At 39.7% G+C, this 21,356-nt stretch overlaps 2 protein-coding genes and 1 long non-coding RNA gene across 5 annotated transcripts; all 3 read left to right on the forward strand.

Moving 5' to 3' along the window:
* The first annotated feature begins 61 nt into the window (after positions 1-61).
* Positions 62-2,828, forward strand: LOC114542647. Its single transcript, XM_028562149.1, has 7 exons — positions 62-161; positions 387-488; positions 741-980; positions 1,152-1,330; positions 1,453-1,555; positions 1,653-1,739; positions 2,763-2,828. Exons 3-7 carry the CDS (start codon positions 897-899, stop codon positions 2,826-2,828), a joined length of 519 nt encoding a protein of 172 aa, XP_028417950.1. The 5' UTR covers positions 62-161; positions 387-488; positions 741-896.
* A 556-nt stretch (positions 2,829-3,384) lies between these two features.
* Positions 3,385-7,152, forward strand: LOC114542651. 3 transcript variants are annotated; one of them, XR_003689712.1, is made up of 8 exons: positions 3,385-3,631; positions 3,794-3,911; positions 4,001-4,092; positions 4,208-4,336; positions 4,419-4,784; positions 4,913-5,095; positions 5,208-5,378; positions 6,975-7,152. It is a non-coding gene; the product is annotated as an uncharacterized LOC114542651 (long non-coding RNA). The 3 variants fall into 3 exon arrangements; XR_003689713.1 differs by lacking the exon at positions 6,975-7,152 and having other exon boundaries at positions 4,419-4,513; positions 4,581-4,784; positions 5,208-5,447; XR_003689711.1 differs by lacking the exon at positions 6,975-7,152 and having other exon boundaries at positions 5,208-5,447.
* Positions 7,153-19,367: 12,215 nt separating this feature from the next.
* LOC114542648 (zinc finger MYM-type protein 2-like) lies at positions 19,368-20,234 on the forward strand. The gene has a single exon (XM_028562150.1). The coding sequence runs from the start codon at positions 19,368-19,370 to the stop codon at positions 20,232-20,234; it is 867 nt and encodes a 288-aa protein (XP_028417951.1).
* Positions 20,235-21,356: the final 1,122 nt, after the last annotated feature.

Consider the following 21,356-nt stretch of genomic DNA (forward strand, 5'->3'; position numbering starts at 1 on the left):
TGTAAGCAGTGTGGTGTTTTTCAATATTTATATGTCAACTGTGATGAAGAAGTTACATCAGTGTCAGCCTCTTCATGATCGCGAAGTTTGGATAAATGGGTATTTTCAATACATTCTTCCAACTGAGTCAATAACTGATGATGGAAAGCTTGTTCCTGTTGGTATGTGTCAATAATTATTTTCAATTAATAATTTTTAAAGGCAGTGTACCTTGCAATATGGTTGCAAACTATTTACAAGCAACTGTCTATAAAATAACTTAAACGGATATGAGGTACACAGGAATCTGCACTTCCAAATTTGAATGAGAAGTTTGGAATTCAGAGGCTTTTATTTATAATGGAAGGACCTAAGGGATAAGCTGTAATTTTCCTACTATATTTAAGGTCGTGCATGTCCGTTTCTTTACCCAACATCTTGCTTGGTGTGCGGGGAATCTACTTTGAAAACATTGAACAGCTCAAAAGTTATACTCATCACATCTGAAGGTATTGTATTTTAATGCGATCAAAAATTGAACCTAATCATAAGTTTACTACAAAATAATGCCGTACATGTTGGTGCCAGTTCTTTTTGTTATTTTTTTTTATTTCTGTGCTGATGTTTATAGTACACAGTAGAGTGTATATTGAGATAGTATAATGTAATTATACATTCATAGTCAATCATTAACAGTATATGCTAAGATTGCATGAGTATAAGTAAACCGTTAAAGTTAATGGATTTTTCTGATATTTAAGGTTGTTTTGACCTCAATTGGTTTAACATACACTGTTCATCATGTACTTGGCAATGGTCACCAAATTCGTTTGACTGTATAGTTCAAAGTGGGTTTTGGCCAGGAAGTCCTGCCAATGTAAACTACTTGTTTCATCAAGAGCTGTTTCTTCTTTGGGATGCCTTCCGGAAGCAAATGCCAGGCTCCTCACAAACTGCTTTTATTAGAAGCTTGGAAGACATGTCTCACTCCAAAAAAAAGGGTGAGTGCTGTATATTGTGGCAGTTATCAATAATGTATTAGCAAAAGCCTGATCACACTAAAAGAAGATAATCATACAAATTGAATGGGGTACATATAGTGTGTTGGATGGTATTTAATTAGCACTCAGTAAGGTCAGAGCATACAAATGTCTTTTTTCTTTGTATTAAAGGCAGATGTAATTACTGCAGCAACATTTAGGAAGGCCTTTGCAGAGTGGTGCTATTGTCAATTTGAACTGGCTTCGCTACAACTTCAAGATTGGAGAAAATGCCCACCATGCAGTGTTGACCAACACTCTTGTCATATTGATGGCAACCACAAGGTTTATAGATATGATAAAGTATCAAGGTACCACACCCTAATAGTTCATGTACTTGTGTGATTTATATTTTCCTAACATGACATTTGTAAGACTACATACATTATAAAACAAACTGGCTATATGTCACTTAGGAAATTTGAATATTTAGGGGTACAAGTCCTTCTTATTACAATGACCATCTGATTGTCGAAAATGCGAAAGTAGATTCTCATATAAGAAGCTTGAGTTCCAAAATCACGAAGAAACATATGGTAAAGTTACAGTATAAAATACTGGTCGTTGGCCGATATTTTTGTTCTTTTTCGTTCTTCACATAGTTAAATTTAGTTGGAATCTTTTTTTGTTTAGAAAGAAGATAGTTTTTGTGGTGATACACATTGGAAAGCTGCAAAAGCTGTGTCGAAAGCGAAGAAGAACCAGGATGAAACTGGATTGGTAGTGTATGGTGGCCGATCGCTATCATTCATATTTTTGTTAATAAAAGAAACAAAATAATATCTATACGTATTTTAAATGTAAACAGATTACAAATTGCATTTCAATTGATAAACGATTTGAAAATAATAATCAAAATCAAATCAAAATGAGAATCAAAATCAAAACAAGAATCAAAATTAAATCAAAATCAAAACGAGAATCAAATGATTTTACAATTGCAAATAGAAGTGAATATGAAGTGAAATTTTATCGGCCTAGCGCTATCAAAATTCATTTGAAATTTCACATGACTTTAAAAGATAAATCACAATAAAATGCAAAAAAAATGAAATTGAAATTTTATCGGCCTAGCGCTATCACAGTATACCATAAAGCATTGCGCGCTATTTCCTGTGCGGAAAGTCTGGCATATTAGCATTTTATACATTAGCGCCTGTATTCAAAAAGCTCACTCACACTCATACTCATCGAGTGTGACATATAAATTTCGTTAATGCTGATCAATGAGAAAGTTTTTTCTGAATAGATGGAAAGGTATAAGGTAAATCACTGAAAATCACTGAGCCCCTGTTCGGCTGGAAATAATTATGAGATATACATGAGAATACATTGAAACGTTATGAGAAGATTAAGATCTCCCACTCAATGAGTTTGAGTGTGAGTGAGCTTTTAGAATACAGGCGTAGGTATACAATATGGCAACTGGTTCATATTTTAGAAATGATTCTTGGCAAAACGATACAAAATTAGAAGAAGATATGAAAGACTTCGTACGTCAAGGTATTCAACGCAAGGAGATGTTAGACTTTTTGAAACGTGATTTCCCGCAATATGCCTGGAGTATAGCAACCCTTGATAGACGCCTTCGACATTTCAATATCAGATACATAGACACAAATAAAATTATATCTATTGAAAATGTGCATGATGCTGTATCGAGCGAACACCATGGCCCCGGTAAACTCCTTGGCTATTGTGCGATGCACAAGAAGATTAGACTACTTTTTAATACTTTTAAAGATAGTATCTGGAACACACACAGAATCCGCCCGACACATCCGCACTCAAACGTTGGACCGTCATTGACTCTTCCTCTAGTATTTTAACACCAGACGTATTCTTTTTATTTCCTCGTTTCGCTGTCATTTGCTTTTTAAAATTCTTCCAAGCCGCTCGATCCGCCATGTTCGACAGCAGGACGGAGCACATGCAAATTTTAAACACATGCGCGACCACATAATTTGATTTGAATAGCGCGCAATGCTTTATGGTATACTGTGATAGCGCTAGGCCGATAAAATTTCAATTTCATTTTTTTTGCATTTATTGGGATTTATCTTTTAAAGTCATGTGAAATTTCAAATGAATTTTGATAGCGCTAGGCCGATAAAATTTCACTTCATATTCACTTCTATTTGCAATTGTAAAATCATTTTGAGTCTCGTTTTGATTTTGATTTAATTTTGATTCTCGTTTTGATTTTGATTCTCATTTTGATTTGATTTTGATTATTATTTTCGAATCGTTTATCAATTGAAATGCAATTTGTAATCTGTTTACATTTAAAATACGTATAGATATTATTTTGTTTCTATTATTAACAAAAATATGAATGATAGCGATCGGCCACCATAGTAGTGGCTGGCTGCAGACATTCTGTTTGTCAAGCCGCCTTGAATATGTTTAGAGGAGAAGTTTATGGTTATGCTCACTATCTACATTTAAATTTTGTTCATCCAAACAATGTTAGGTTCTTGTGGGAGGATGTGATATGTAAGTACTGGCCATGGGCTAAGCGAGTCACTTCAGAGCAGAACAAGAGGGCATTAACTGATACAAAACCAGCCTTGTCACTCATGCATGGAAAATCGCACAGTTGGAACTGTCAGGTATTTTTACTAGGTCTAGATTCTTCGTTCTGGTCTCTGTATTGGTTTGAAACGTTTAAGAATTTCTCTTTCAATTTGGCAAGAGTTTATTTGGACAGAACTTCAATATAAATTTTGGGGCATGACATAATGTGTAGCAAATTTTCATTGCATTTAACATAGGTTATTTGGAGTGGAAGATGGCAAGAAGGTGCTGCTGCAACTCCTGGGGAGGAAGTTGAACAAATCAACAGCTATCTCTCCAGACTTGGATCCACCACCAAGAATATGATAGCATCAGGTTAATATAGAATGTAATTGTGCATCACTGCATCCTAATGGAGATCAGTGAACCGTATAACATTGACATTCCATGCATTCCTTTTACAGGTCGCGAGGATTGCATCACTGAGCATCTATTGAGTTGGAATAAGCGAAAAATCTCTAATCTACCTAAGCTGTTGGTTCTTCGCCTGAAAAAGGTTAATTACAGTATATATTTTCGCTTTATATGTAAAACGTTTTCGTTGCATACTTGAGCTTATGCGTTATTCTTTTCAGCATTCGTTTAGTCTTTCTTTCAATGCCTTTCTGTAGACGGAAAAGAAACTGGACGAGGCGAAAACGGAACTTGCTACACGTATGTGCGTGAGATTAATTTATCAGACGCTGATTTGGATCCCTCAGTTGTGTCATGGAAAAGAGATGTTCAGCAGTTTGCTACTGGTACGACTAATGATTGATCTTGTTAAAATATATACTGTACTGTACGAATTGATCAAATGTATATACTTTATGGATTCTTTAGAACAAAAAGCAGGAAAAAATGTTGACGTTGGGGATTTAGGAGAATTCTACCTTTTACATCATGTGGTACAAAATGCTCAACAACTAAATACGTTTGTAAGTAGGAACGATGACCAGACGCAGATTTTAATCGGGGATAAAAAATTTCACCAACTTGCTGCAGATAAAACAAAGCAGTTGAATAAGAACATGGAAAGATTGCGTGTTTTGTCGTCCGAGCTTTTGAATTCCACCGTAACAGAGGAGGAGCTTCTTGCTCGGGGGAAGGTTGAACTTGCGAAAGTAACATTGTCCAGGTTGCAGAGAAAATTGGAGATGCTGTACTTTTCCATTACGAGGCGGATGAAGGAGATTTCGTCGCTTGCTGGTTGGTGTATAACAATTTTATTGTTACTTTAATATAATCTGTTTATCCCGGTTACTCACATCGTTCGGAGTTAATAACTAGGTCCGCGTACTTTATTTTATTTGGTTAAATAAAGGCTTTCTCTTTAGATTCTAGTAAAAGGAGATCATCTATGCGAGCAAAATGCTGAAGGGAAAAAACAGAAATAGCGTCCACAGTAGAAGAGTTGAATTCAGTTAACAGCCTTCTGAAACTGCCTGCGACAAGTGCTGAGGCTATTCTTGCGGGAGATTTTCTTTGGTCGTTTAGTGAGGAACCAACAACTACGAAAAGTATAGCCAATTTACTAGTGTATCATGGCTACATTTTTATCGAAAGAATAGAATTTTTTCTTTGTTTCTTAATCTCTATATAGATTGATTTAGATTTTTTGCTATGCTATAGGTCTTCCTGTACGATACAAGGCACAGGTAGTAGAAAAGTTCATGCTGGTTCAAAGGCTAAAAGAAGAAGAAGACCAAATAAGAAAAGAAATGAAGAACTTCCTCGTGTTCTATTTAAAGAATATTTTGGACAACCTTCATCAAAGAAAAGCAGACATTAATGAGCGAATAGGTATAAGTATCAGATATTTTCCGAACTTTTGCAATAGCTGTTATTGTATAAAGTCTTGACAATAAACTTGCTAGAAATTGCTAGAAATCTATGTTTGTTTCCTTCATTGATTTTTTTACAATGGTCTTTGCAAAGCGCTGTTTTTACCTGAATTTGTATTTTTAGTGCAAAGTTTGAGAAACTTTGCAGTATTGTGATGAGTGGCGAAAATTCAAACGAGTCAGTCAGTCAGTCAGTCAGTCAGTCAGTCAGTCAGTCAGTCAGTCAGTCAGTCAGTCAGTCAGTCAGTCAGTCAGTCAGTCAGTCAGTCAGTCAGTCAGTCAGTCAGTCAGTCAGTCAGTCAGTCAGTCATAGTGTAAACTTTACGGGGGGTAGATTGATTTATGCGTATAGTACCTTTTTGAGTATGATCAGTAATTTAAAGTTTTTAAATCAGTTTAAATTGCTTTAGTTATTAATGCACTATGTCCTTTTTGCAAAGTTCACCAAAATATTGAGGAATTTTGGCGGTTACTGTAAATTTTGATGCATTGCTTTTCCGCGGTTTAGGTTTTGTTTTAAAACGATTTGCGCTGTATTACCCCCCGGAACACCCGATTTTTTCTTACACGTCGCAACTGCGCATGTGCCGTCCAGACTTGAACATTATTCACGATGTAAAGAAACGAGGAGCGACGAGCATTGCTTCAAAACATTCCGGGCGTAAAAATCGAGCAATTCTTTGAGAATCTACGCAATTTATCAACTTATGTTATGAATTACGAGCATTCAATTCAACACAAATATAATTTGGAAGGTTTATTCCATAAATAGAGCTAAGAGGTTAGGAAGAAACGACGCCGTGTTGTTTATGTATTGATAGACTCTTACACAGTTACACGAATTTATATTATGTCGATAGCAAGTCGATACCTGGTATTCTGCATACAGTACATAAATGATACTATAAAAAACGGACATTTTGTGCAGTAATCAAATCATTTTGGCAGTATACAGTATTGATTATAAGTATATTGTTTTGTATCGATTTACGCGTCGAAGTATCCACATCATAGACATAATATGCACCGCGGTTTATTTACATTATTTACAACGCAACTATTTTTGCTATTCTTATGAAGTGACGGATAAATTGTAGCCATCGTATATATGTAGTGAATGTAGTCACAGTTGTTTGACGAAGAAAAGAGACTAAACTGAGAAAATCGCGCCCGGTTAGGTTTACATGGGCAACTAAAATTGTAATTTATTAGTGACAGTATCCGCGGCTAACGTAACTTGAGTACTTTGAGTAATTTCCTTTTGATTAATGTTTAACCTAGTTCATTATATTTTTACTGGCATAAGTCAAACAAAATTTTTATGTTGGGACAAACGTCTGGTTGCTTAGGTATTACAGGGCATGAAAACTTTGCACTATCCTTGGATCCCTAGTTAGCTTTTATTCACGACGTCAATGAACCTGATGATAAATATCAAAACGAAAATGAGGTATAACAATGTATTAATATGTGTGCACCATAATGGCATGTAGTCTTCTGTGGTTTAGTGTTAGTCTCCAATTTTCTTCGTATTTTACATTTTCTGTTGTTGTAGAACTTATTGGCTGATAGGAAGTGTTATTCCTTGCGTTGCGAAAGAATCGAGACATTACAGGGTCAACTTGCTATTACTAACAAAGGAATAGCTTTTGCCAAAAGCCAGATTGCAGTTGGTTTGAAATATTTTCGACATCTAGGTACTTCTCTGGCAAGCCTGGAAGAAATTGATGAGAAATGCGATGATGATGATGTCATAATTAATAATAAAAATGTCATATATTATAGGAAAAATAAATAGTAATAAAACTCTAAATTTGTATACTGATCTATATATGACAATTCCTTTTTAGTTTAGGAGTGTTCCATGCATGTGACAAGTTCGTTTACAGTTATCAATATACTGTAGTTTATATATCATAATCTTCCTAGTTCCTACGCTCATATTATGGTTATAAAACTTATCCCGTCGTAAAATGCACTAGAATGGATAAGCCTACTTACTCAGCACTCGTTGGAGTGTTTGAAAATTTGCATTATATTGAAGTTTGGATGCATATTATAATATTCGCGACTATTTATACCATATTATGTTTGTTATGATTAGCATGGTTTTGTAAAGTTCTTGTACGCCTAATCAATGCATCTTACGCGAAGCAATGGAAATATCTCTCTTTATTTTATTTCAGGATATTGTTTAATTTGTGTTAAATCAACTATTGCTATCATAAGGGGATAATATATGGGAGTACGAAGTTGTGTGTTTTAAAATACGACCCTCCCAGCTTTGTTAATAAGCGCAATCTAATACGTCTTTCCTGGGCATTGTGAACCCTAAAATGGGCCGAAATAATCAAAATTTTCTCAAAATTTCCCAATTTGGACTTATGTTTGAAAAACCCTAGATCCGCCCCTGCGGACGTTGTATTAACGTCGCGCCGTGACGTTAATCTTAACGTTACTACCACGTTCCTACAAGCTCACAAAAAAAACGTTTACCCAAAATAACGTTATCTAAGCGTTCGACGAACGTTGATACAACGTTCATACAACGTGATTGTGCTAGCTGGGTTTGGTGTTTACCACATATTAGCACTTACCAGACGTAGGCTTCCAGCCGGGCTGGTAAATTTCCTTGTGCATTAAGCCAGTTTCTTTTGGTCCCACCTGGTACATAAATTTCTGAAAGGGTTATTTGGATGAATTCTTTTGAAGCATATCTCGTAAAATGGAAATAACCACAATGTTCAAGTACAACACACAACAGACTGTAATGCCTTACATACAGTGTTCTATGCCATATAGAGATGTACTGATCAAGAACTCAAGTTGGTGCCCATTGCCAGTCTCTGCTCGGTTTTTACTCAGCATTATGCACCATTTTGTTATTCGCCATTGACGAGTTAAGGTGATTTGGATTTCAGTCTAACATTAGCACTCGATGGCATTAACATGCAGCGACATTCGCGATCGAGTGACTATGCTATCGAGTGACCCGAGTTGTGCATGCGCACATTTTTATCATTACACAATTGGAAAAGCTAATTTTCTCAAACAATCAAAAAAGGTGTGCTAAAATATTAAATCTCGGGAATTCTAAATCTTTACAAAACAAAAACAGCTTATACTTGATATTATTTCAATTTTAGGAGTAATGAAAAGCGCATCAATTCATCCATATTTCGCGAGTATAGCGGCGATGAGTATGTTCCTTTTTTACTACCTTTATTCAAAAATATACCCTATCCTTTAGCTTTACTTTAGCGTACTATATCGCTGAATGTAGCAACCAATACCAGTGTAATGTTTTATCTATTGTTATACTTAAGTCTTTTCGGTGTCATTAATTAATTGATCATTACTGAAAGAAAGAGTGCTCGAACTGTTTCTGCAAATGCTATAGCCCCCCCCCCCTCCCCCTACGCTGGTATTCCCTGCATGTGCATTTCTCTAATTAATGTTCAGTATACCATTTTTATATCTCTTCACTTTAGAATTCAAAGCCGATTGTAACGAATGTGTCCACATCTGTGTCTTGAATTCATCATCATCGGCCTCCTTCGGTCTGTGGTGACCATGGGTTGAAAATCCTAGTTGTCTGTCCTGCTGGAACAGCGCCGCCTGTGGCTGAACAGGCCGATGCGCGAATGGCAGTCTCTGTCACACAAGTCACACTTGTGGATTGTCTCTGTGCTGTGAGAGCGGTCACGTTCTTTTCTGCGGGCTCGCTTTTCCTCCGCAGCACCTTTCAGCCGCTCCTCTCCTGTCTTCAGCTGTGTGGTCGCTGTGCTTCTCCATCTAGAGCGGTCGTCGGCCAGGCTCTCCCAGCGCTCTGTGTCGATCTCAAGAGCTTTCATGTCCCTCTTGCAGACATCTCTATAGCGCAGCTGTGGGCGGCCAGTGCCTCTCTTGCCACTCGCCAGTTCTCCGTAGAGGATGTCTTTGGGGATGCGGCCGTCCTCCATGCGGTGAACATGGCCCAGCAGCGGAGCCTTCGTTGTCTGAGCAAGGTAAACATGGTTGGAAGGCCGGCGCGAGACAAGACTTCGGTGTTGGGCACTTTGTCCTGCCACGAAATGCCCAGTATGCGGCGGACGCACCTCAGGTGGAAGGCGTTCAGTCTTCTTTCTTGTTTGGCGTAGGTCGTCCACGTCTCACTCCCGTACAGTAGTGTACTGAGGACACAGGCATTGTACACTGCCATCCTGGTCTTGATGGAAAGTTTGGAGTTCTCCCACACTCGTGTGGTGAGGCGAGCGAGTGTTGTTGCTGCCTTCCCAATTCTTTTGTCCAGTTCTGTGTCCAGTGAGAGGTTGCTGCTGATCGTGGACCCCAGGTATGTGAATTCGTTCACGACTTCCAGCTCGTAGTCGTCGATGGTGATAGATGGTGGCACTTCCACGCTCTGTCCCAGTACTTTGGTCTTCTTTAGACTAATAGTAAGCCCGAAGTCCTTGCAGGCCTGGGAAAAGCGGTCCATCAGGGTCTGGAGCTCCTGCTGTGTGTGTGTTGCGACTGCAGCATCGTCGGCAAACAGCATGTCGCGGATCAGGGCCTCTCGTACTTTGGTTTTGGCTTTGAGGCGGGCAAGGTTGAACAGCTTGCCGTCGGATCTGGTGTGTAGGTAGATCCCCTCTGTTGATGAGCCGAAGGCATGCTTCAGGAGCAATGCAAAGAAGATCCCGAAGAGAGTCGGGGCGAGGACGCAGCCTTGTTTGACGCCGCTGCGTATGTCGAATGGCTCCGAGATACTGCCGTCGTACTGTACAGTTCCCTTCATATCAGTGTGGAAGGATTCGACGAGGCTCTGCAGCTTTGGGGGGCATCCTATCTTTGGCAGGATCGCGAATAGGCCTTCTCTGCTGACCAAGTCGAAAGCCTTCGTCAGGTCAATGAAGGCAACATACAGCGGCATGTTCTGTTCTCTGCATTTCTCCTGGAGTTGGCGGAGGGAGAAAATCATGTCTACCGTTGATCTGTTGGCGCGAAAGCCACACTGGGACTCAGGGTAGACGCGTTCGGCGAGTTTCTGTAAGCGAACGAGGATGACGCGCGCGTACACCTTGCCAACTATGCTGAGGAGAGAGATCCCCCTGTAATTGTTACAGTCGCTTCTTTCGCCCTTGTTTTTGTAGAGGGTGATGATCTTGGCATCCCTCATGTCTTGAGGTACAGCACCTTCCTTCCAGCACTGGCAGAGGACTTCGTGCAGTGGACGCAATAGGGTAGTCTTGCAGTGCTTGATCAGGTCGGGTGGTATACCGTCACTGCCTGGAGCTTTTCCTGCGGCCAGGCTGTCAATGGCCTTATTGAGCTCATCCAAGGTTTGCTCCGCGTCGAGCACGTTCATGGTCGGTAGGCACTCGATAGCATCAAGAGCTAAGGGGGACACTGTGTTCTGTGTGGAGTAGAGGTCGGAGTAGTGTTCCACCCACCTCTCCATCTGCTGGCCCTTGTCTGTGATGGTTTCCCCAGTGGAGGATTTGAGGGGTGCCGTTTTGCTCTGAACTGGGCCCAGTGCCTTCTTGATGCCATCGTACATCCCTCTGATGTTCCCAGTGATGGCGGCAGTCTGAATGTCTTCACTTAGCTGCATCCAGTACTCGTTGGCGCAGCGCCGTGCCGTCTGCTGGACTTTGCTCCTTGCAGCTCTGAGGATCTGGAGGTTCCTCTCGTTTGGGGTCCGCTTGTACTCGGCGAGAGCAGCGCGCTTGGCTTCGATGACAGGGGTCATCTCAGTCGTCTTGGCTTCGAACCAATCATGCGACTTGGTGGTTTTCTTCCCAAAGGTAGTCAAGGCTGTGTGGTGTATGGTGTTTCGCAGTTCCTCCCACCTCTTCGTTGCAGATTCCTCGTGCCCCAAGGTGCCAAGCTCCTTCTCAAAGGCGGCGGCGAACTGCTCCACAAGTTCTGGTTGGGCCATCTTGCTGGTGTCAATGCGTGCCTTTCCTTGCTGTCTGGCGCGGTGGAATTTCTTTGGCTGCATCCTGAACTTGCAACACACCAGTGAGTGGTCTGTGTCACAATCCGCACTCTGGTAGGAACGGGTCAATAGCACGTTCTTCAGGGAGGTGCGTCTGGTCAGGATCATGTCCAGCTGGTGCCAGTGTTTGGAACGCGGGTGGCGCAAGGAAACTTTGTGTTGTGGCTTGGTCTGGAAGTAGGAGTTGGTAATGCACAAGTTGTAGTACGTGCAGAACTCCAGTAGACGCTGTCCGTTTTCATTCATCTTGCCCACACCAAATTCACCGAGGCAGGACGGCCAGGAGTCATGATCGGCGCCCACTCTGGCGTTGAAGTCGCCAAGCAGAACTAGTTGTTCTGTGCTGGGGATATTCCTGACAGTGGCTGCTAGGTTCTCATAGAACTCATCCTTGGCTTCTGGGGTGGCGGCCAGCGTTGGGGCGTAGACACTGACGAGAGTGACAGGGCCTTCAGTGGTGTTAAGGCGGAGAGTCAGGAGTCGCGCAGAGCCATTGCTGCCTGGTTCAACCATCTTCAGCAATGTATTCCTAACTGCAAAGCCCACTCCGTACTCCCTGGGCTCGTTGGAGCCCTTTCCCTGCCAGAAGAACGTATAGTCTTTCTCTCTCAGTGTGCCCGAGTCAGCCAGTCGTGTTTCCTGCAGGGTGGCGATGTCTACGTTCAGTCTCTTCAGCTCGTCGTTGATGACGGCGGTCTTCCTGGCGTCGCTGATGTGTTTGAGGTTTTCTGCGAGGCCGGTCATCATAGTTCGTACGTTCCAGCTTCCCAGTTTTAGAGCTGGTATTTTTCTTTGTTTTGTTATGCCTGGTGCGAGATTTGCAGTCTACCGTTCAGATTTCTCCTAATCCCCATGCACCCAATGGGGCAAGCAGACCGTGGCGGGACTGCACCTTATTGGCTGGGGGCTGCCCAGCTTGAGGCGGGAGATAGCTGTCCAATGGCATCCGAAAATGCCTCCCACCGTCGAAAGCAATCAACGCCAATCGAGCGATGACTTATAACCGGTATCTATTGCTTCCCGTGTTGTGTCGACGCCGAGGGCGAAGCTGGAGTGTCCTCTCCGGTGTATGGTCTGGGTTTTGGTACGTTGTGGTAGGATTCTAGCCTGGGCAGGATGATATGGAGGACGGGCTGTTGCCCATGCAGCGTGTCCCCCCTCTCCACGTCGTTGGTGGATCCAAAGGAACAGCAGGCTGTTACAGTTTGGCACCAGCGCCGTCGCAGGAGCTGCCAGAACGAGGTTGAAGCTAACGACGAACTGCCTTAGGGGCTCCGACTCCGGATTTTTCCTCAGGGTTGACTCCCGAAGCCTTTCCAGTGAACGGGTATGCCGCAAGGCAGCGGAGGTTTGAAATCAGGGTTTTCCTTCCCCTAGGTGGACTGCCTTTCCAGGCTGTCGAGCCCCACCTGCCCGAAGCAATCTGGTTTTAAGGCGCCAGAGACCCGCCTGCACCCCTTCTCCTGTCAGTAGAAGCAGTCCCGCGACGAGCACGCCAGGAGCTGGACTTAGTTGTCAGAGGCTATTTGAGCACGCACGCCATATGGGAGTATTTTATAGGTAGTGGGAGCTTATCCCCAATACCACCCCCGGCTATGACAACCTTGGAACCGAGAATTACCATTGTGTCACCAGTCTTGAATTACCATTGTGAAATGTGTTTGAAAACATCTTGTGTTGACGAGAAATGTGCTTGTAACGCTGTCTTTAAGGGGGTTAGTATTTGTTTGTACTCTCTTTCGTTCGTAACAAGTCTAGTCGTCAGGAAAATCAATATTTTGAACACGATATTTTTGGACATTTTCAGTCTCAATCATAAGTTAATCAATCATACTATGAATTTCTTCCAGTGTAATAAAACGAGTGGTTGCAAAAGTGTCGTTTAATGGACAGAGCAAAAGTTGTCTCGCAGATAAACCACGTTAAATACTCTTCTTTATACTCTTTTGATATTAAAATTTGATATGAATGTAATCGTAGTGGTTCTAGTTTCATTAGTGGGTGTTGGTTTCGAAACGGAAGAGACTAACCAACGGATGTTTTCTATAATATTGTATTGGCAAAAACAACCTTGTTATTTTCCGCAGCCACAACCGCTAAACCAAAATGCGTAAATTTAGTCAGCAAATGCGCAATGCGGTTTCCCAACCTAACCTAGCAATGTCCGTTGCGCAAAATAACATTTCTAGATCCATTGCACGTTCCGGTATCGCTCTGCATAAATATAGGAGACTCAAGCAAACTTAAGTCAGTGTTTAACGTGGACCTGCTTGTGAGTAAGCAACTGTCGTTGGTGCCTTTATTAAATAATTGGCGTATTAATATCTATTCACGTTGGTACTCTACAAATATACATTCTCTACGCTATTTATTCTATGAAGGTTTGGTGCGTGCGCAAACCAAATTCGAACCGATATCCAGTCGATTCTCAATCGATTTCCAGTCGATTCTCAATCGATCTACAGTCCGTTTCCCGAGTCGTATTATCTACGGACAATCGTTTCTAGCTCGACTGTGTTATCCCAACGACGAGTTCGTGTTTGTCAGTCTATACCTGTAGTATTGTTGATTTATATTAAATCCTCAGAACATTGTTATCAGAATCGTCTGTCGAGTTCGTTTTGTTATCCACGCACCCGTCTATTCAGTAGTTTCGTTTGGATTATCGTTGCTATTCAAATTCTGTTCAGACGAAAGCTACATTTTAGTTCGAATTTGATGCACTGTCAAAAGGAATTCGACGAATTTGTTACTGGTCAATTGAATGCGTCACGACTGTGTTGACAGCTTGTGATCCGATCCGATTAGCTACCGCAATCGTGAATCAATCACCACCTTCTTATCCACGAAGCTTAAAGAAAATCTACCTATGGCTGAGAAGGCACGTTCAATAGAACAATTTAAGAAAGCGCGAAGTACCGCAAAATCAAAAATCACCAGAAAAATAAACACAAGCAAAGAGTTTATGCGAAACCAAGATAACTTAGCTGTTGTCAAGGATCAATTAGGAGAACTGCACGATGAACTAAAAGCGTTCAAAGACGTACACGAGGCCTACCATAGTCAGTTAGAATCTGATGTCGACTTGCGTGAACCACATGATTACCGTCTTTCTGTCGAAAGAATTGCGAGGGATTTCGAACACGAGACAGGCATATGGCTTGCTGAAATAGCTCAAGAGATAGAAAAATCCTTCAAGCGTCAATCCGACTCTGAACTCGTGAATATTCAACCAGAAGACTCGATAAGTCAAGTGGGATCCCGTGCTTCGTATCGTACGCGCTCAACTTGTGGGTCGAAGACAAGCGTAACCAGCGCGAGAGCAAGAGCTGCTGCTAAAAGGGCTGCCCTACAAGTCGAAGTAGAACTTCTCGAACGTTTGCAGCAAATCGAAATGGAAGAGCTTGCTCTTCAGCAACGGAGGAAACAGCTTCAGTTACGTGGGGAGATTGCAGCAGCCGAGGCTGAAAGAGAAGTCTACGAGAAGGCCGAATCCGAAACACGAAGTGGAAGTTTACCCTCTCAAGTTAGAAACTTACAAGCGAGAAAACTCGAACCTGAAGTAACAACAGCCAAAGTTGAACACAATGAACTTAATACGACCCCAGCTCCACCTAAACTCTCGATGTCAAACTCCACACCTGTTTCGGCAAACAGTACTTTGAATAACTTCCACGAAGAGTCCTTTAAGAAACTGGTCGAAGTGCAAGATCAACAGAGTCATGCCCTTCAACTACTTATACAACAGCAACAGCAGGGAGTTAAAGCCCTAACCCTTCCTCAACCAAGCATGCAAGTATTCAGCGGTAACCCCATAGATTATTGTGATTTTATCCGTTCTTTCGAGCATCTTATCGAGGCTAAAACTACAAGTTCAAGTGCTCGAGCTCGACTGTATTACCTGATCCAGCACACGTCTGGTGCTGCACAAGAACTAATGAAGAGTTGCCTAACATAATAATAGGGGTAATGTTAATAATACTACATATCAAAGAATATTCAAAAAAGCTAACATAGAAACGTTTACAGACGCTATTAAAGGTATTTCCTGGAATGAAATATTAAGTAAAACAAACGACCCAGAAATAGCCTATAATAAGTTCTTAAAATTGTTCATGGAATTATATGATGCAAATTTCCCATTAAAAAAAAGAAAAAACAATGGAAAGATAAATAAAAACAAAAGCCCATGGATAACCAACTGTATATTAAAATCTGTTAGAAAGAAGCATAAGTTATATAAATCTTTTCTCATAAATCCAAACGATAAAAATAAGCAAATATACAACAAATATAAAAATAAACTAAATCATATCATAAAAATAGCAAAAAAGACATATTACGAAGGAGAGTTAATAAAACATAAACAAAATTCAAAAAAATTTTCGAAAATCCTTAATGAAGTACTTAATAAACCTAAACAAAATACCATGATATCAAAACGTTTTGTTGAAACCTGCACATCAAATATAATTGATGATCCAAAAGAGATAGCTAACAAATTCAATGACTACTTTATTAACATCGGACCCAATTTAGCAAAGAAAATAAAACAGAATGAAAATAATAGCTTTGATAAGTATTTTTCAGGTAATTATCAATCTAGTCTCTTCCTCAGTCCTATCACAGAACATGAGCTTGAAACTGAAATGAAAAACCTGAAGGTAAATAAGAGTTTTGGATATGATGGTATTAGTACTAAAATTGTCAAAATAATTGCTAAAGAAATTTCTAAGCCATTAGCGCACATATTTAACCTAACATTTTCAAATGGAACCATTCCAGACAGCTTAAAGGTCGCCATAGTTACACCAATATTCAAAGGTAATGACGAAAAAAAATTTGAAAATTATCGACCAATATCTGTACTAAACTGTTTTTCAAAATTACTAGAAAAGCTTATGACTCAGAGATTAACAAAATACATTGATAAGAACAATATTTTATCAAAACATCAGTACGGTTTTAGAAAAAACAGATCAACAGAACTAGCAATACTTGACTTCGTTGACAAAATTACCAAGGCTATTGACCAAGGAAAATTCACTGTTGGTATTTTCCTTGATTTGTCAAAGGCTTTTGATACAATTAATCACAAGATTCTGATAAGCAAACTCGAGCACTATGGCATAAGGGGAGTTGCAAAAAAATGGTTTGAAAATTATCTATATAATAGAAAGCAAATTGTAAAATATAATGGGATACAGTCAGAAGAAATGACTATCACAAGTGGTGTACCTCAGGGATCAGTGTTAGGTCCTTTATTATTTCTTTTATATATAAATGATATCCAAAATTGCAGTGAACTGATTTCAATTATATTATTTGCAGATGACACAAACATATTATTTAGTCATTCCTGTCTTGAAACTTTAAATGAAATTATTCAAATTGAAATGAACAAAATTACAGATTGGGTAAATGTCAATAAACTTTCAATAAATACTACAAAGACCAAATTCATTCTCTTGACCTAGAACCCTTAACCCCTAACCACCTGTTACTTTTGCGAAGTGGTACGAAGGTTCCACCAGGCGTTTTTTCCAAGGATGATAGCTATGATAGACGACGTTGGCGACAAGTGCAACATCTCGCAAATGTTTTCTGGAGGCGATGGATACGGGAATATCTACCCTCACTACAAGAGCGACAGAAATGGAACAAACAGAGACGAAATCTGGCCGTTGACGATGTCGTTTTGATCATGGACGAAAAGACGCCGCGATGCTCATGGCCTCTTGGACGTATACTAGAAGTTTACAAAAACCGGAAAGACGGACTGGTACGTTCGGTGAAGGTAAAGACCAGCACATCTGTGTTTGTGCGACCCGTGGACAAGATCATATTCCTGGAATCCGAGGCAGATACAGTGAACGATAAGTGAACCTTAAAATACCTAGCGCATGCGTCAATTAAGTTTAACGTAGATCACACGGACGGTGATGCTTTTATATAGTTAATGATTATTATCAATTGTTTCGAACCCATGTACGTATTTGTAAAGGCTAATTTAACGCCTTTAAGGGGCCGGAATGTTGGTTTCGAAACGGAAGAGACTAACCCACGGATGTTTTCTAATATTGTATTGGGAAAAACAACCTTGTTATTTTCCGCAGCCACAACCGCTAAACCAAAATGCGTAAGTTTAGTCAGCAAATGCGCAATGCTGTCTCCCAGCCTAACCTAGCAATGTCCGTTGCGCAAAACAACATTTCTAGATCCATTGCCCGTTCCGGTATAGCTCTGCATAAATATAGGAGACTCAAGCAAACTTAAGTCAGTGTTTAACGTGGACCTGCTTGTGAGTAAGCAACTGTCGTTGGTGCCTTTATTAAATAATTGGCGTATTAATATCTATTCACGTTGGTACTCTAGAAATCTACATACTCGATCTACGCTATTTTTCTATAAAGGTTTGGTGCGTGCGCAAACCAAATTCGAACCGATATCCATGCAGTCGATTCTCAATCGATTTCCAGTCGATTCTCAATCGATCTACAGTCCGTTTCCCGAGTCGTATTATCTACGGACAATCGTTTCTAGCTCGACTGTGTTATCCCAACGACGAGTTCGTGTTTGTCAGTCTATACCAGTAGTATCGTTGATTTATATTAAATCCTCAGAACATTGCTATCAGAATCGTCTGTCGAGTTCGTTTTGTTATCCACGCACACGTCTATTTAGTAGTTTCGTTTGGATTATCGTTGCTATTCAAATTCTGTTCAGACGAAAGCTACAGTGGGAACTGTTAAATAACATTCGCTTGATTACATTTTGTCTCCTAAACTATTGTTAATGTTATATTTCTTTAAGTTAAACTAGTGCGGGACTATGATTTTTGATGCCGCGGACAGGGACGAAAAACTTCAGCACGAATTCCCCAATTTTTGCGCCGGATTGGGCGAGGTAGGTTATGAGAAACCGAACCCCCTCTTTGCTTTTGTTTCTGCCTTTCTTCTTCCCTCCATCACTTGCTCTCTTGCCGCCTGGCGCCTGGTAACTTTTTGCACCAGCTGGAATTTTTTTAAGCTCCCTTTTTCCTTGCCTTCCCAATGCACCTGCTCACTCTACCTTATCCCCTTACTCCTCCTTCTTGCTTCATCGTTTTTATCGCCAGCTCTCCTCTCAGAACCGTACATAATTATAGCGGAGTGTGGGGGTTTCGATATCATCCATCTGGAAAAGTGAATTTTTTATATATTTATTTAAAATAGCTTCAAATTTAAAATAAATTCAGTGCATAATATTCAAGTTGACTCATTCAAGAGAGATGTAAGAATGTTATTTAATTTTGACTTATCCACCGTTTAAGCAAAACGGGCTTGATACAACCGGGGCCTTTTTTTGTGTAGTATACGCGTAGCTTGAAGATCAGTTTATCACAACAATGATAGATATTGAAATAATTCATTTCAAGATACAACCCAACCAAAACATATATATATAAATATATATATATATATATATATATATATTATATATTAATATATAATATATATATATATATATATATATATATATATACCCGTTTCCAAAAACGTTGGCCGCAGATAGATATATAGATAGATACCCGAAATCTAATTAGAATTGCATATGCAGTGTAATATGATTGAAACCCATGCAAATTTAATCATATGCAATTCTAATTAGACTTCGAGTATCTATCTATCTATCTGGGGCCAACGTTTTTGCAAATGGGTGTAATATATTTATTATATAGATGCCGAGATTTTCGAATAAAATTACCGGAGTGAAGAATTATTTCAAGATTTGTTCTAAACGAACACTAGCGAATCAGAAACGTGAAACGAATTTTCCACACGTGCGAAAAACGTTTCAACCAATCAGAGTGACCCTATATTTTTGTACGAGCAAATTCAGAACGGCAAGGAGTTTGCCGGTTTGTTATTTTGAATTTTCTTGGCGTTATAAGTTTACTTAAGTTTAGATTGCAAGTTAAGTTTGACAATGTCTATAGCTGGGGAAAGATTCTCAACACTAGAAAAAACAATCGATGAATATATTATTGATCAAGAAAACAAAAACACTCGTGCTAAAACAAAAAGAGACGTAAATTTGCTTGTTGAGTTTTTGAGACAGAAAGACGAACTGCGAAATCCCGAAGAACTGCAAGTCGAAGAACTAAATGACTATCTCTCTGAGTTCATTTTGAGTGTCAAAAAAAAAGACGGTGAAGAATACGAACCGTCGAGCCTTCGTGGCTTCCTATCGAGTTTTCATCGCTATTTGAAAGAGCATAAATATACTGCGAATATTGTCGAAGATCTTGCATTTGAGAAGACACGAAAATGTCTTCAAGCTAGAAGTAAACAACTCAAGAAAAAAGGCAAAGGCAACAAGCCAAATGCAGCTGAAGCCTTGACGGATGACCAGATAAACATTCTTTATGAAAAGAATCTTCTTGGACTGTCAAATAACGAAGCGCTTCTAAATACACTTTGGTTATTCAACTCGCTGCATTTTGGTCTTCGAGGTTGCGACGAGCACCGACAAATGTGTTGGGGAGACGTTAAGCTTATCACAGCAGCCGATGGAACTGAGTATTTGGAATACTCGGAGCGCCAGACAAAGACAAGAACTGGTGCAGAACCTCGTAACATAAGAGCTGTCAAACCAAAAGCATTCGCAGTTCCGAACGGTTCGCGTGACAGAGATCCAGTGGAAATTTACAAAACGTATTGCCATAAAAGACCAGACGCTATGAATAAACCCGAAGCGCCTTTCTACCTTGGAATTAATCATATTAAAAATCCTTCATCCGGTAAAAGCTGGTTCAAAACAAATGCTATGGGGTTAACAAACTCAATAGTTTGATGAAGAATATGGCAACAAAAGCCGGGTTCGACTCCCAGCGATTGACAAATCACAGCGCCCGCAAGAAAATGGTGCAGAAGTTAAACGACAACGACGTTCCTCCTACTCACATTATGCAGCTTTCTGGTCACAAAAACATTCAAAGTATCAACAATTACAGTCACATTTCAGAACAACAACAGAAAACTATGTCCAACATCTTGAGCTCGAGCTCGGAGAGAAATGCCTTTGAACATGTGAGTCAGAACCAAAATGACCAACGCATGTTAACGGCCCAAAGGCAACGTGAAACAATGGCGTTTAGCAGTACTCACGCGGAATCCACACTTAATGACCCAATGACAGCGGCTAAAGGCCTCTTTGCTGGAGCAGTAATTCACGGTGGACAATTTAGTATTAACATAAATACTGTAAACAAATCACCCACAACAGTATCGACAACGAAACGTTCTTTTAAGCGAATAAAACTTTTAGACTCGTCAGATGAAGACAGTCCCCCTGTTTATTTAGATTGAAATTACGCTTATGTTTATGTATTATTTTCCTCTGTTTTTGAAACAATCTTGAGCTCGTTATTCGTGTTATTTAATACCTATAATTCACGGAAGATTGGAATTATAAGGCTGTTGTATTAATTGTTAAAAGTTGCAGTTTTACTCAGACTACTCAGATGTACTCAGACTGAGTGATTTACAATTACCAAGAATAAATTAAAAAATTTTTGTAGTGTTTTAAAAAACCTCGATATCTATAAAATAAACAAATTTAGTAATGGGAAGTGCTGACGTATGGTATTTTCGTACTTGTTAATTTGTTTTCACAAAGCTCACTCGCTCGTTACACTCGCTCGTTCGCTTTGTGAAAACAAATTAACGCGTGCGAAAATACCATACGTCAGCACTTCCCATTAAGAAATCTCTCTCTCTCTCTCTCTCTCTCTCTCTCTATATATATATATATATATATATATATATATATATATATTATATTATATATTATATATATATATTATATATAATATATATATGTATATATATTATATATATATTATATATATATATATATATATATATATTATATATATATATAATTATATATACTTGCCTGGATAGGTATGAAAAA

This window comes from Dendronephthya gigantea, unplaced genomic scaffold (assembly GCF_004324835.1).
Source record: "Dendronephthya gigantea isolate DGI-Jeju-01 unplaced genomic scaffold, DenGig_1.0 000373F, whole genome shotgun sequence".
Classification (NCBI taxonomy): domain Eukaryota; kingdom Metazoa; phylum Cnidaria; class Anthozoa; order Malacalcyonacea; family Nephtheidae; genus Dendronephthya; species Dendronephthya gigantea.

Excerpts from the sequence above, each read along its gene's own strand:
- LOC114542648 (XM_028562150.1), top strand. The coding sequence starts at position 19,368 with ATGTCTATAGCTGGGGAAAGATTCTCAACACTAGAAAAAACAATCGAT.
- LOC114542647 (XM_028562149.1), top strand. The coding sequence starts at position 897 with ATGCCTTCCGGAAGCAAATGCCAGGCTCCTCACAAACTGCTTTTATTA. Across the intron at positions 981-1,151 it reads GTCTCACTCCAAAAAAAAGG|GCAGATGTAATTACTGCAGC; the intron begins GTGAGTGCTGTA and ends TTTGTATTAAAG. Across the intron at positions 1,331-1,452 it reads AGATATGATAAAGTATCAAG|GGGTACAAGTCCTTCTTATT; the intron begins GTACCACACCCT and ends TTGAATATTTAG.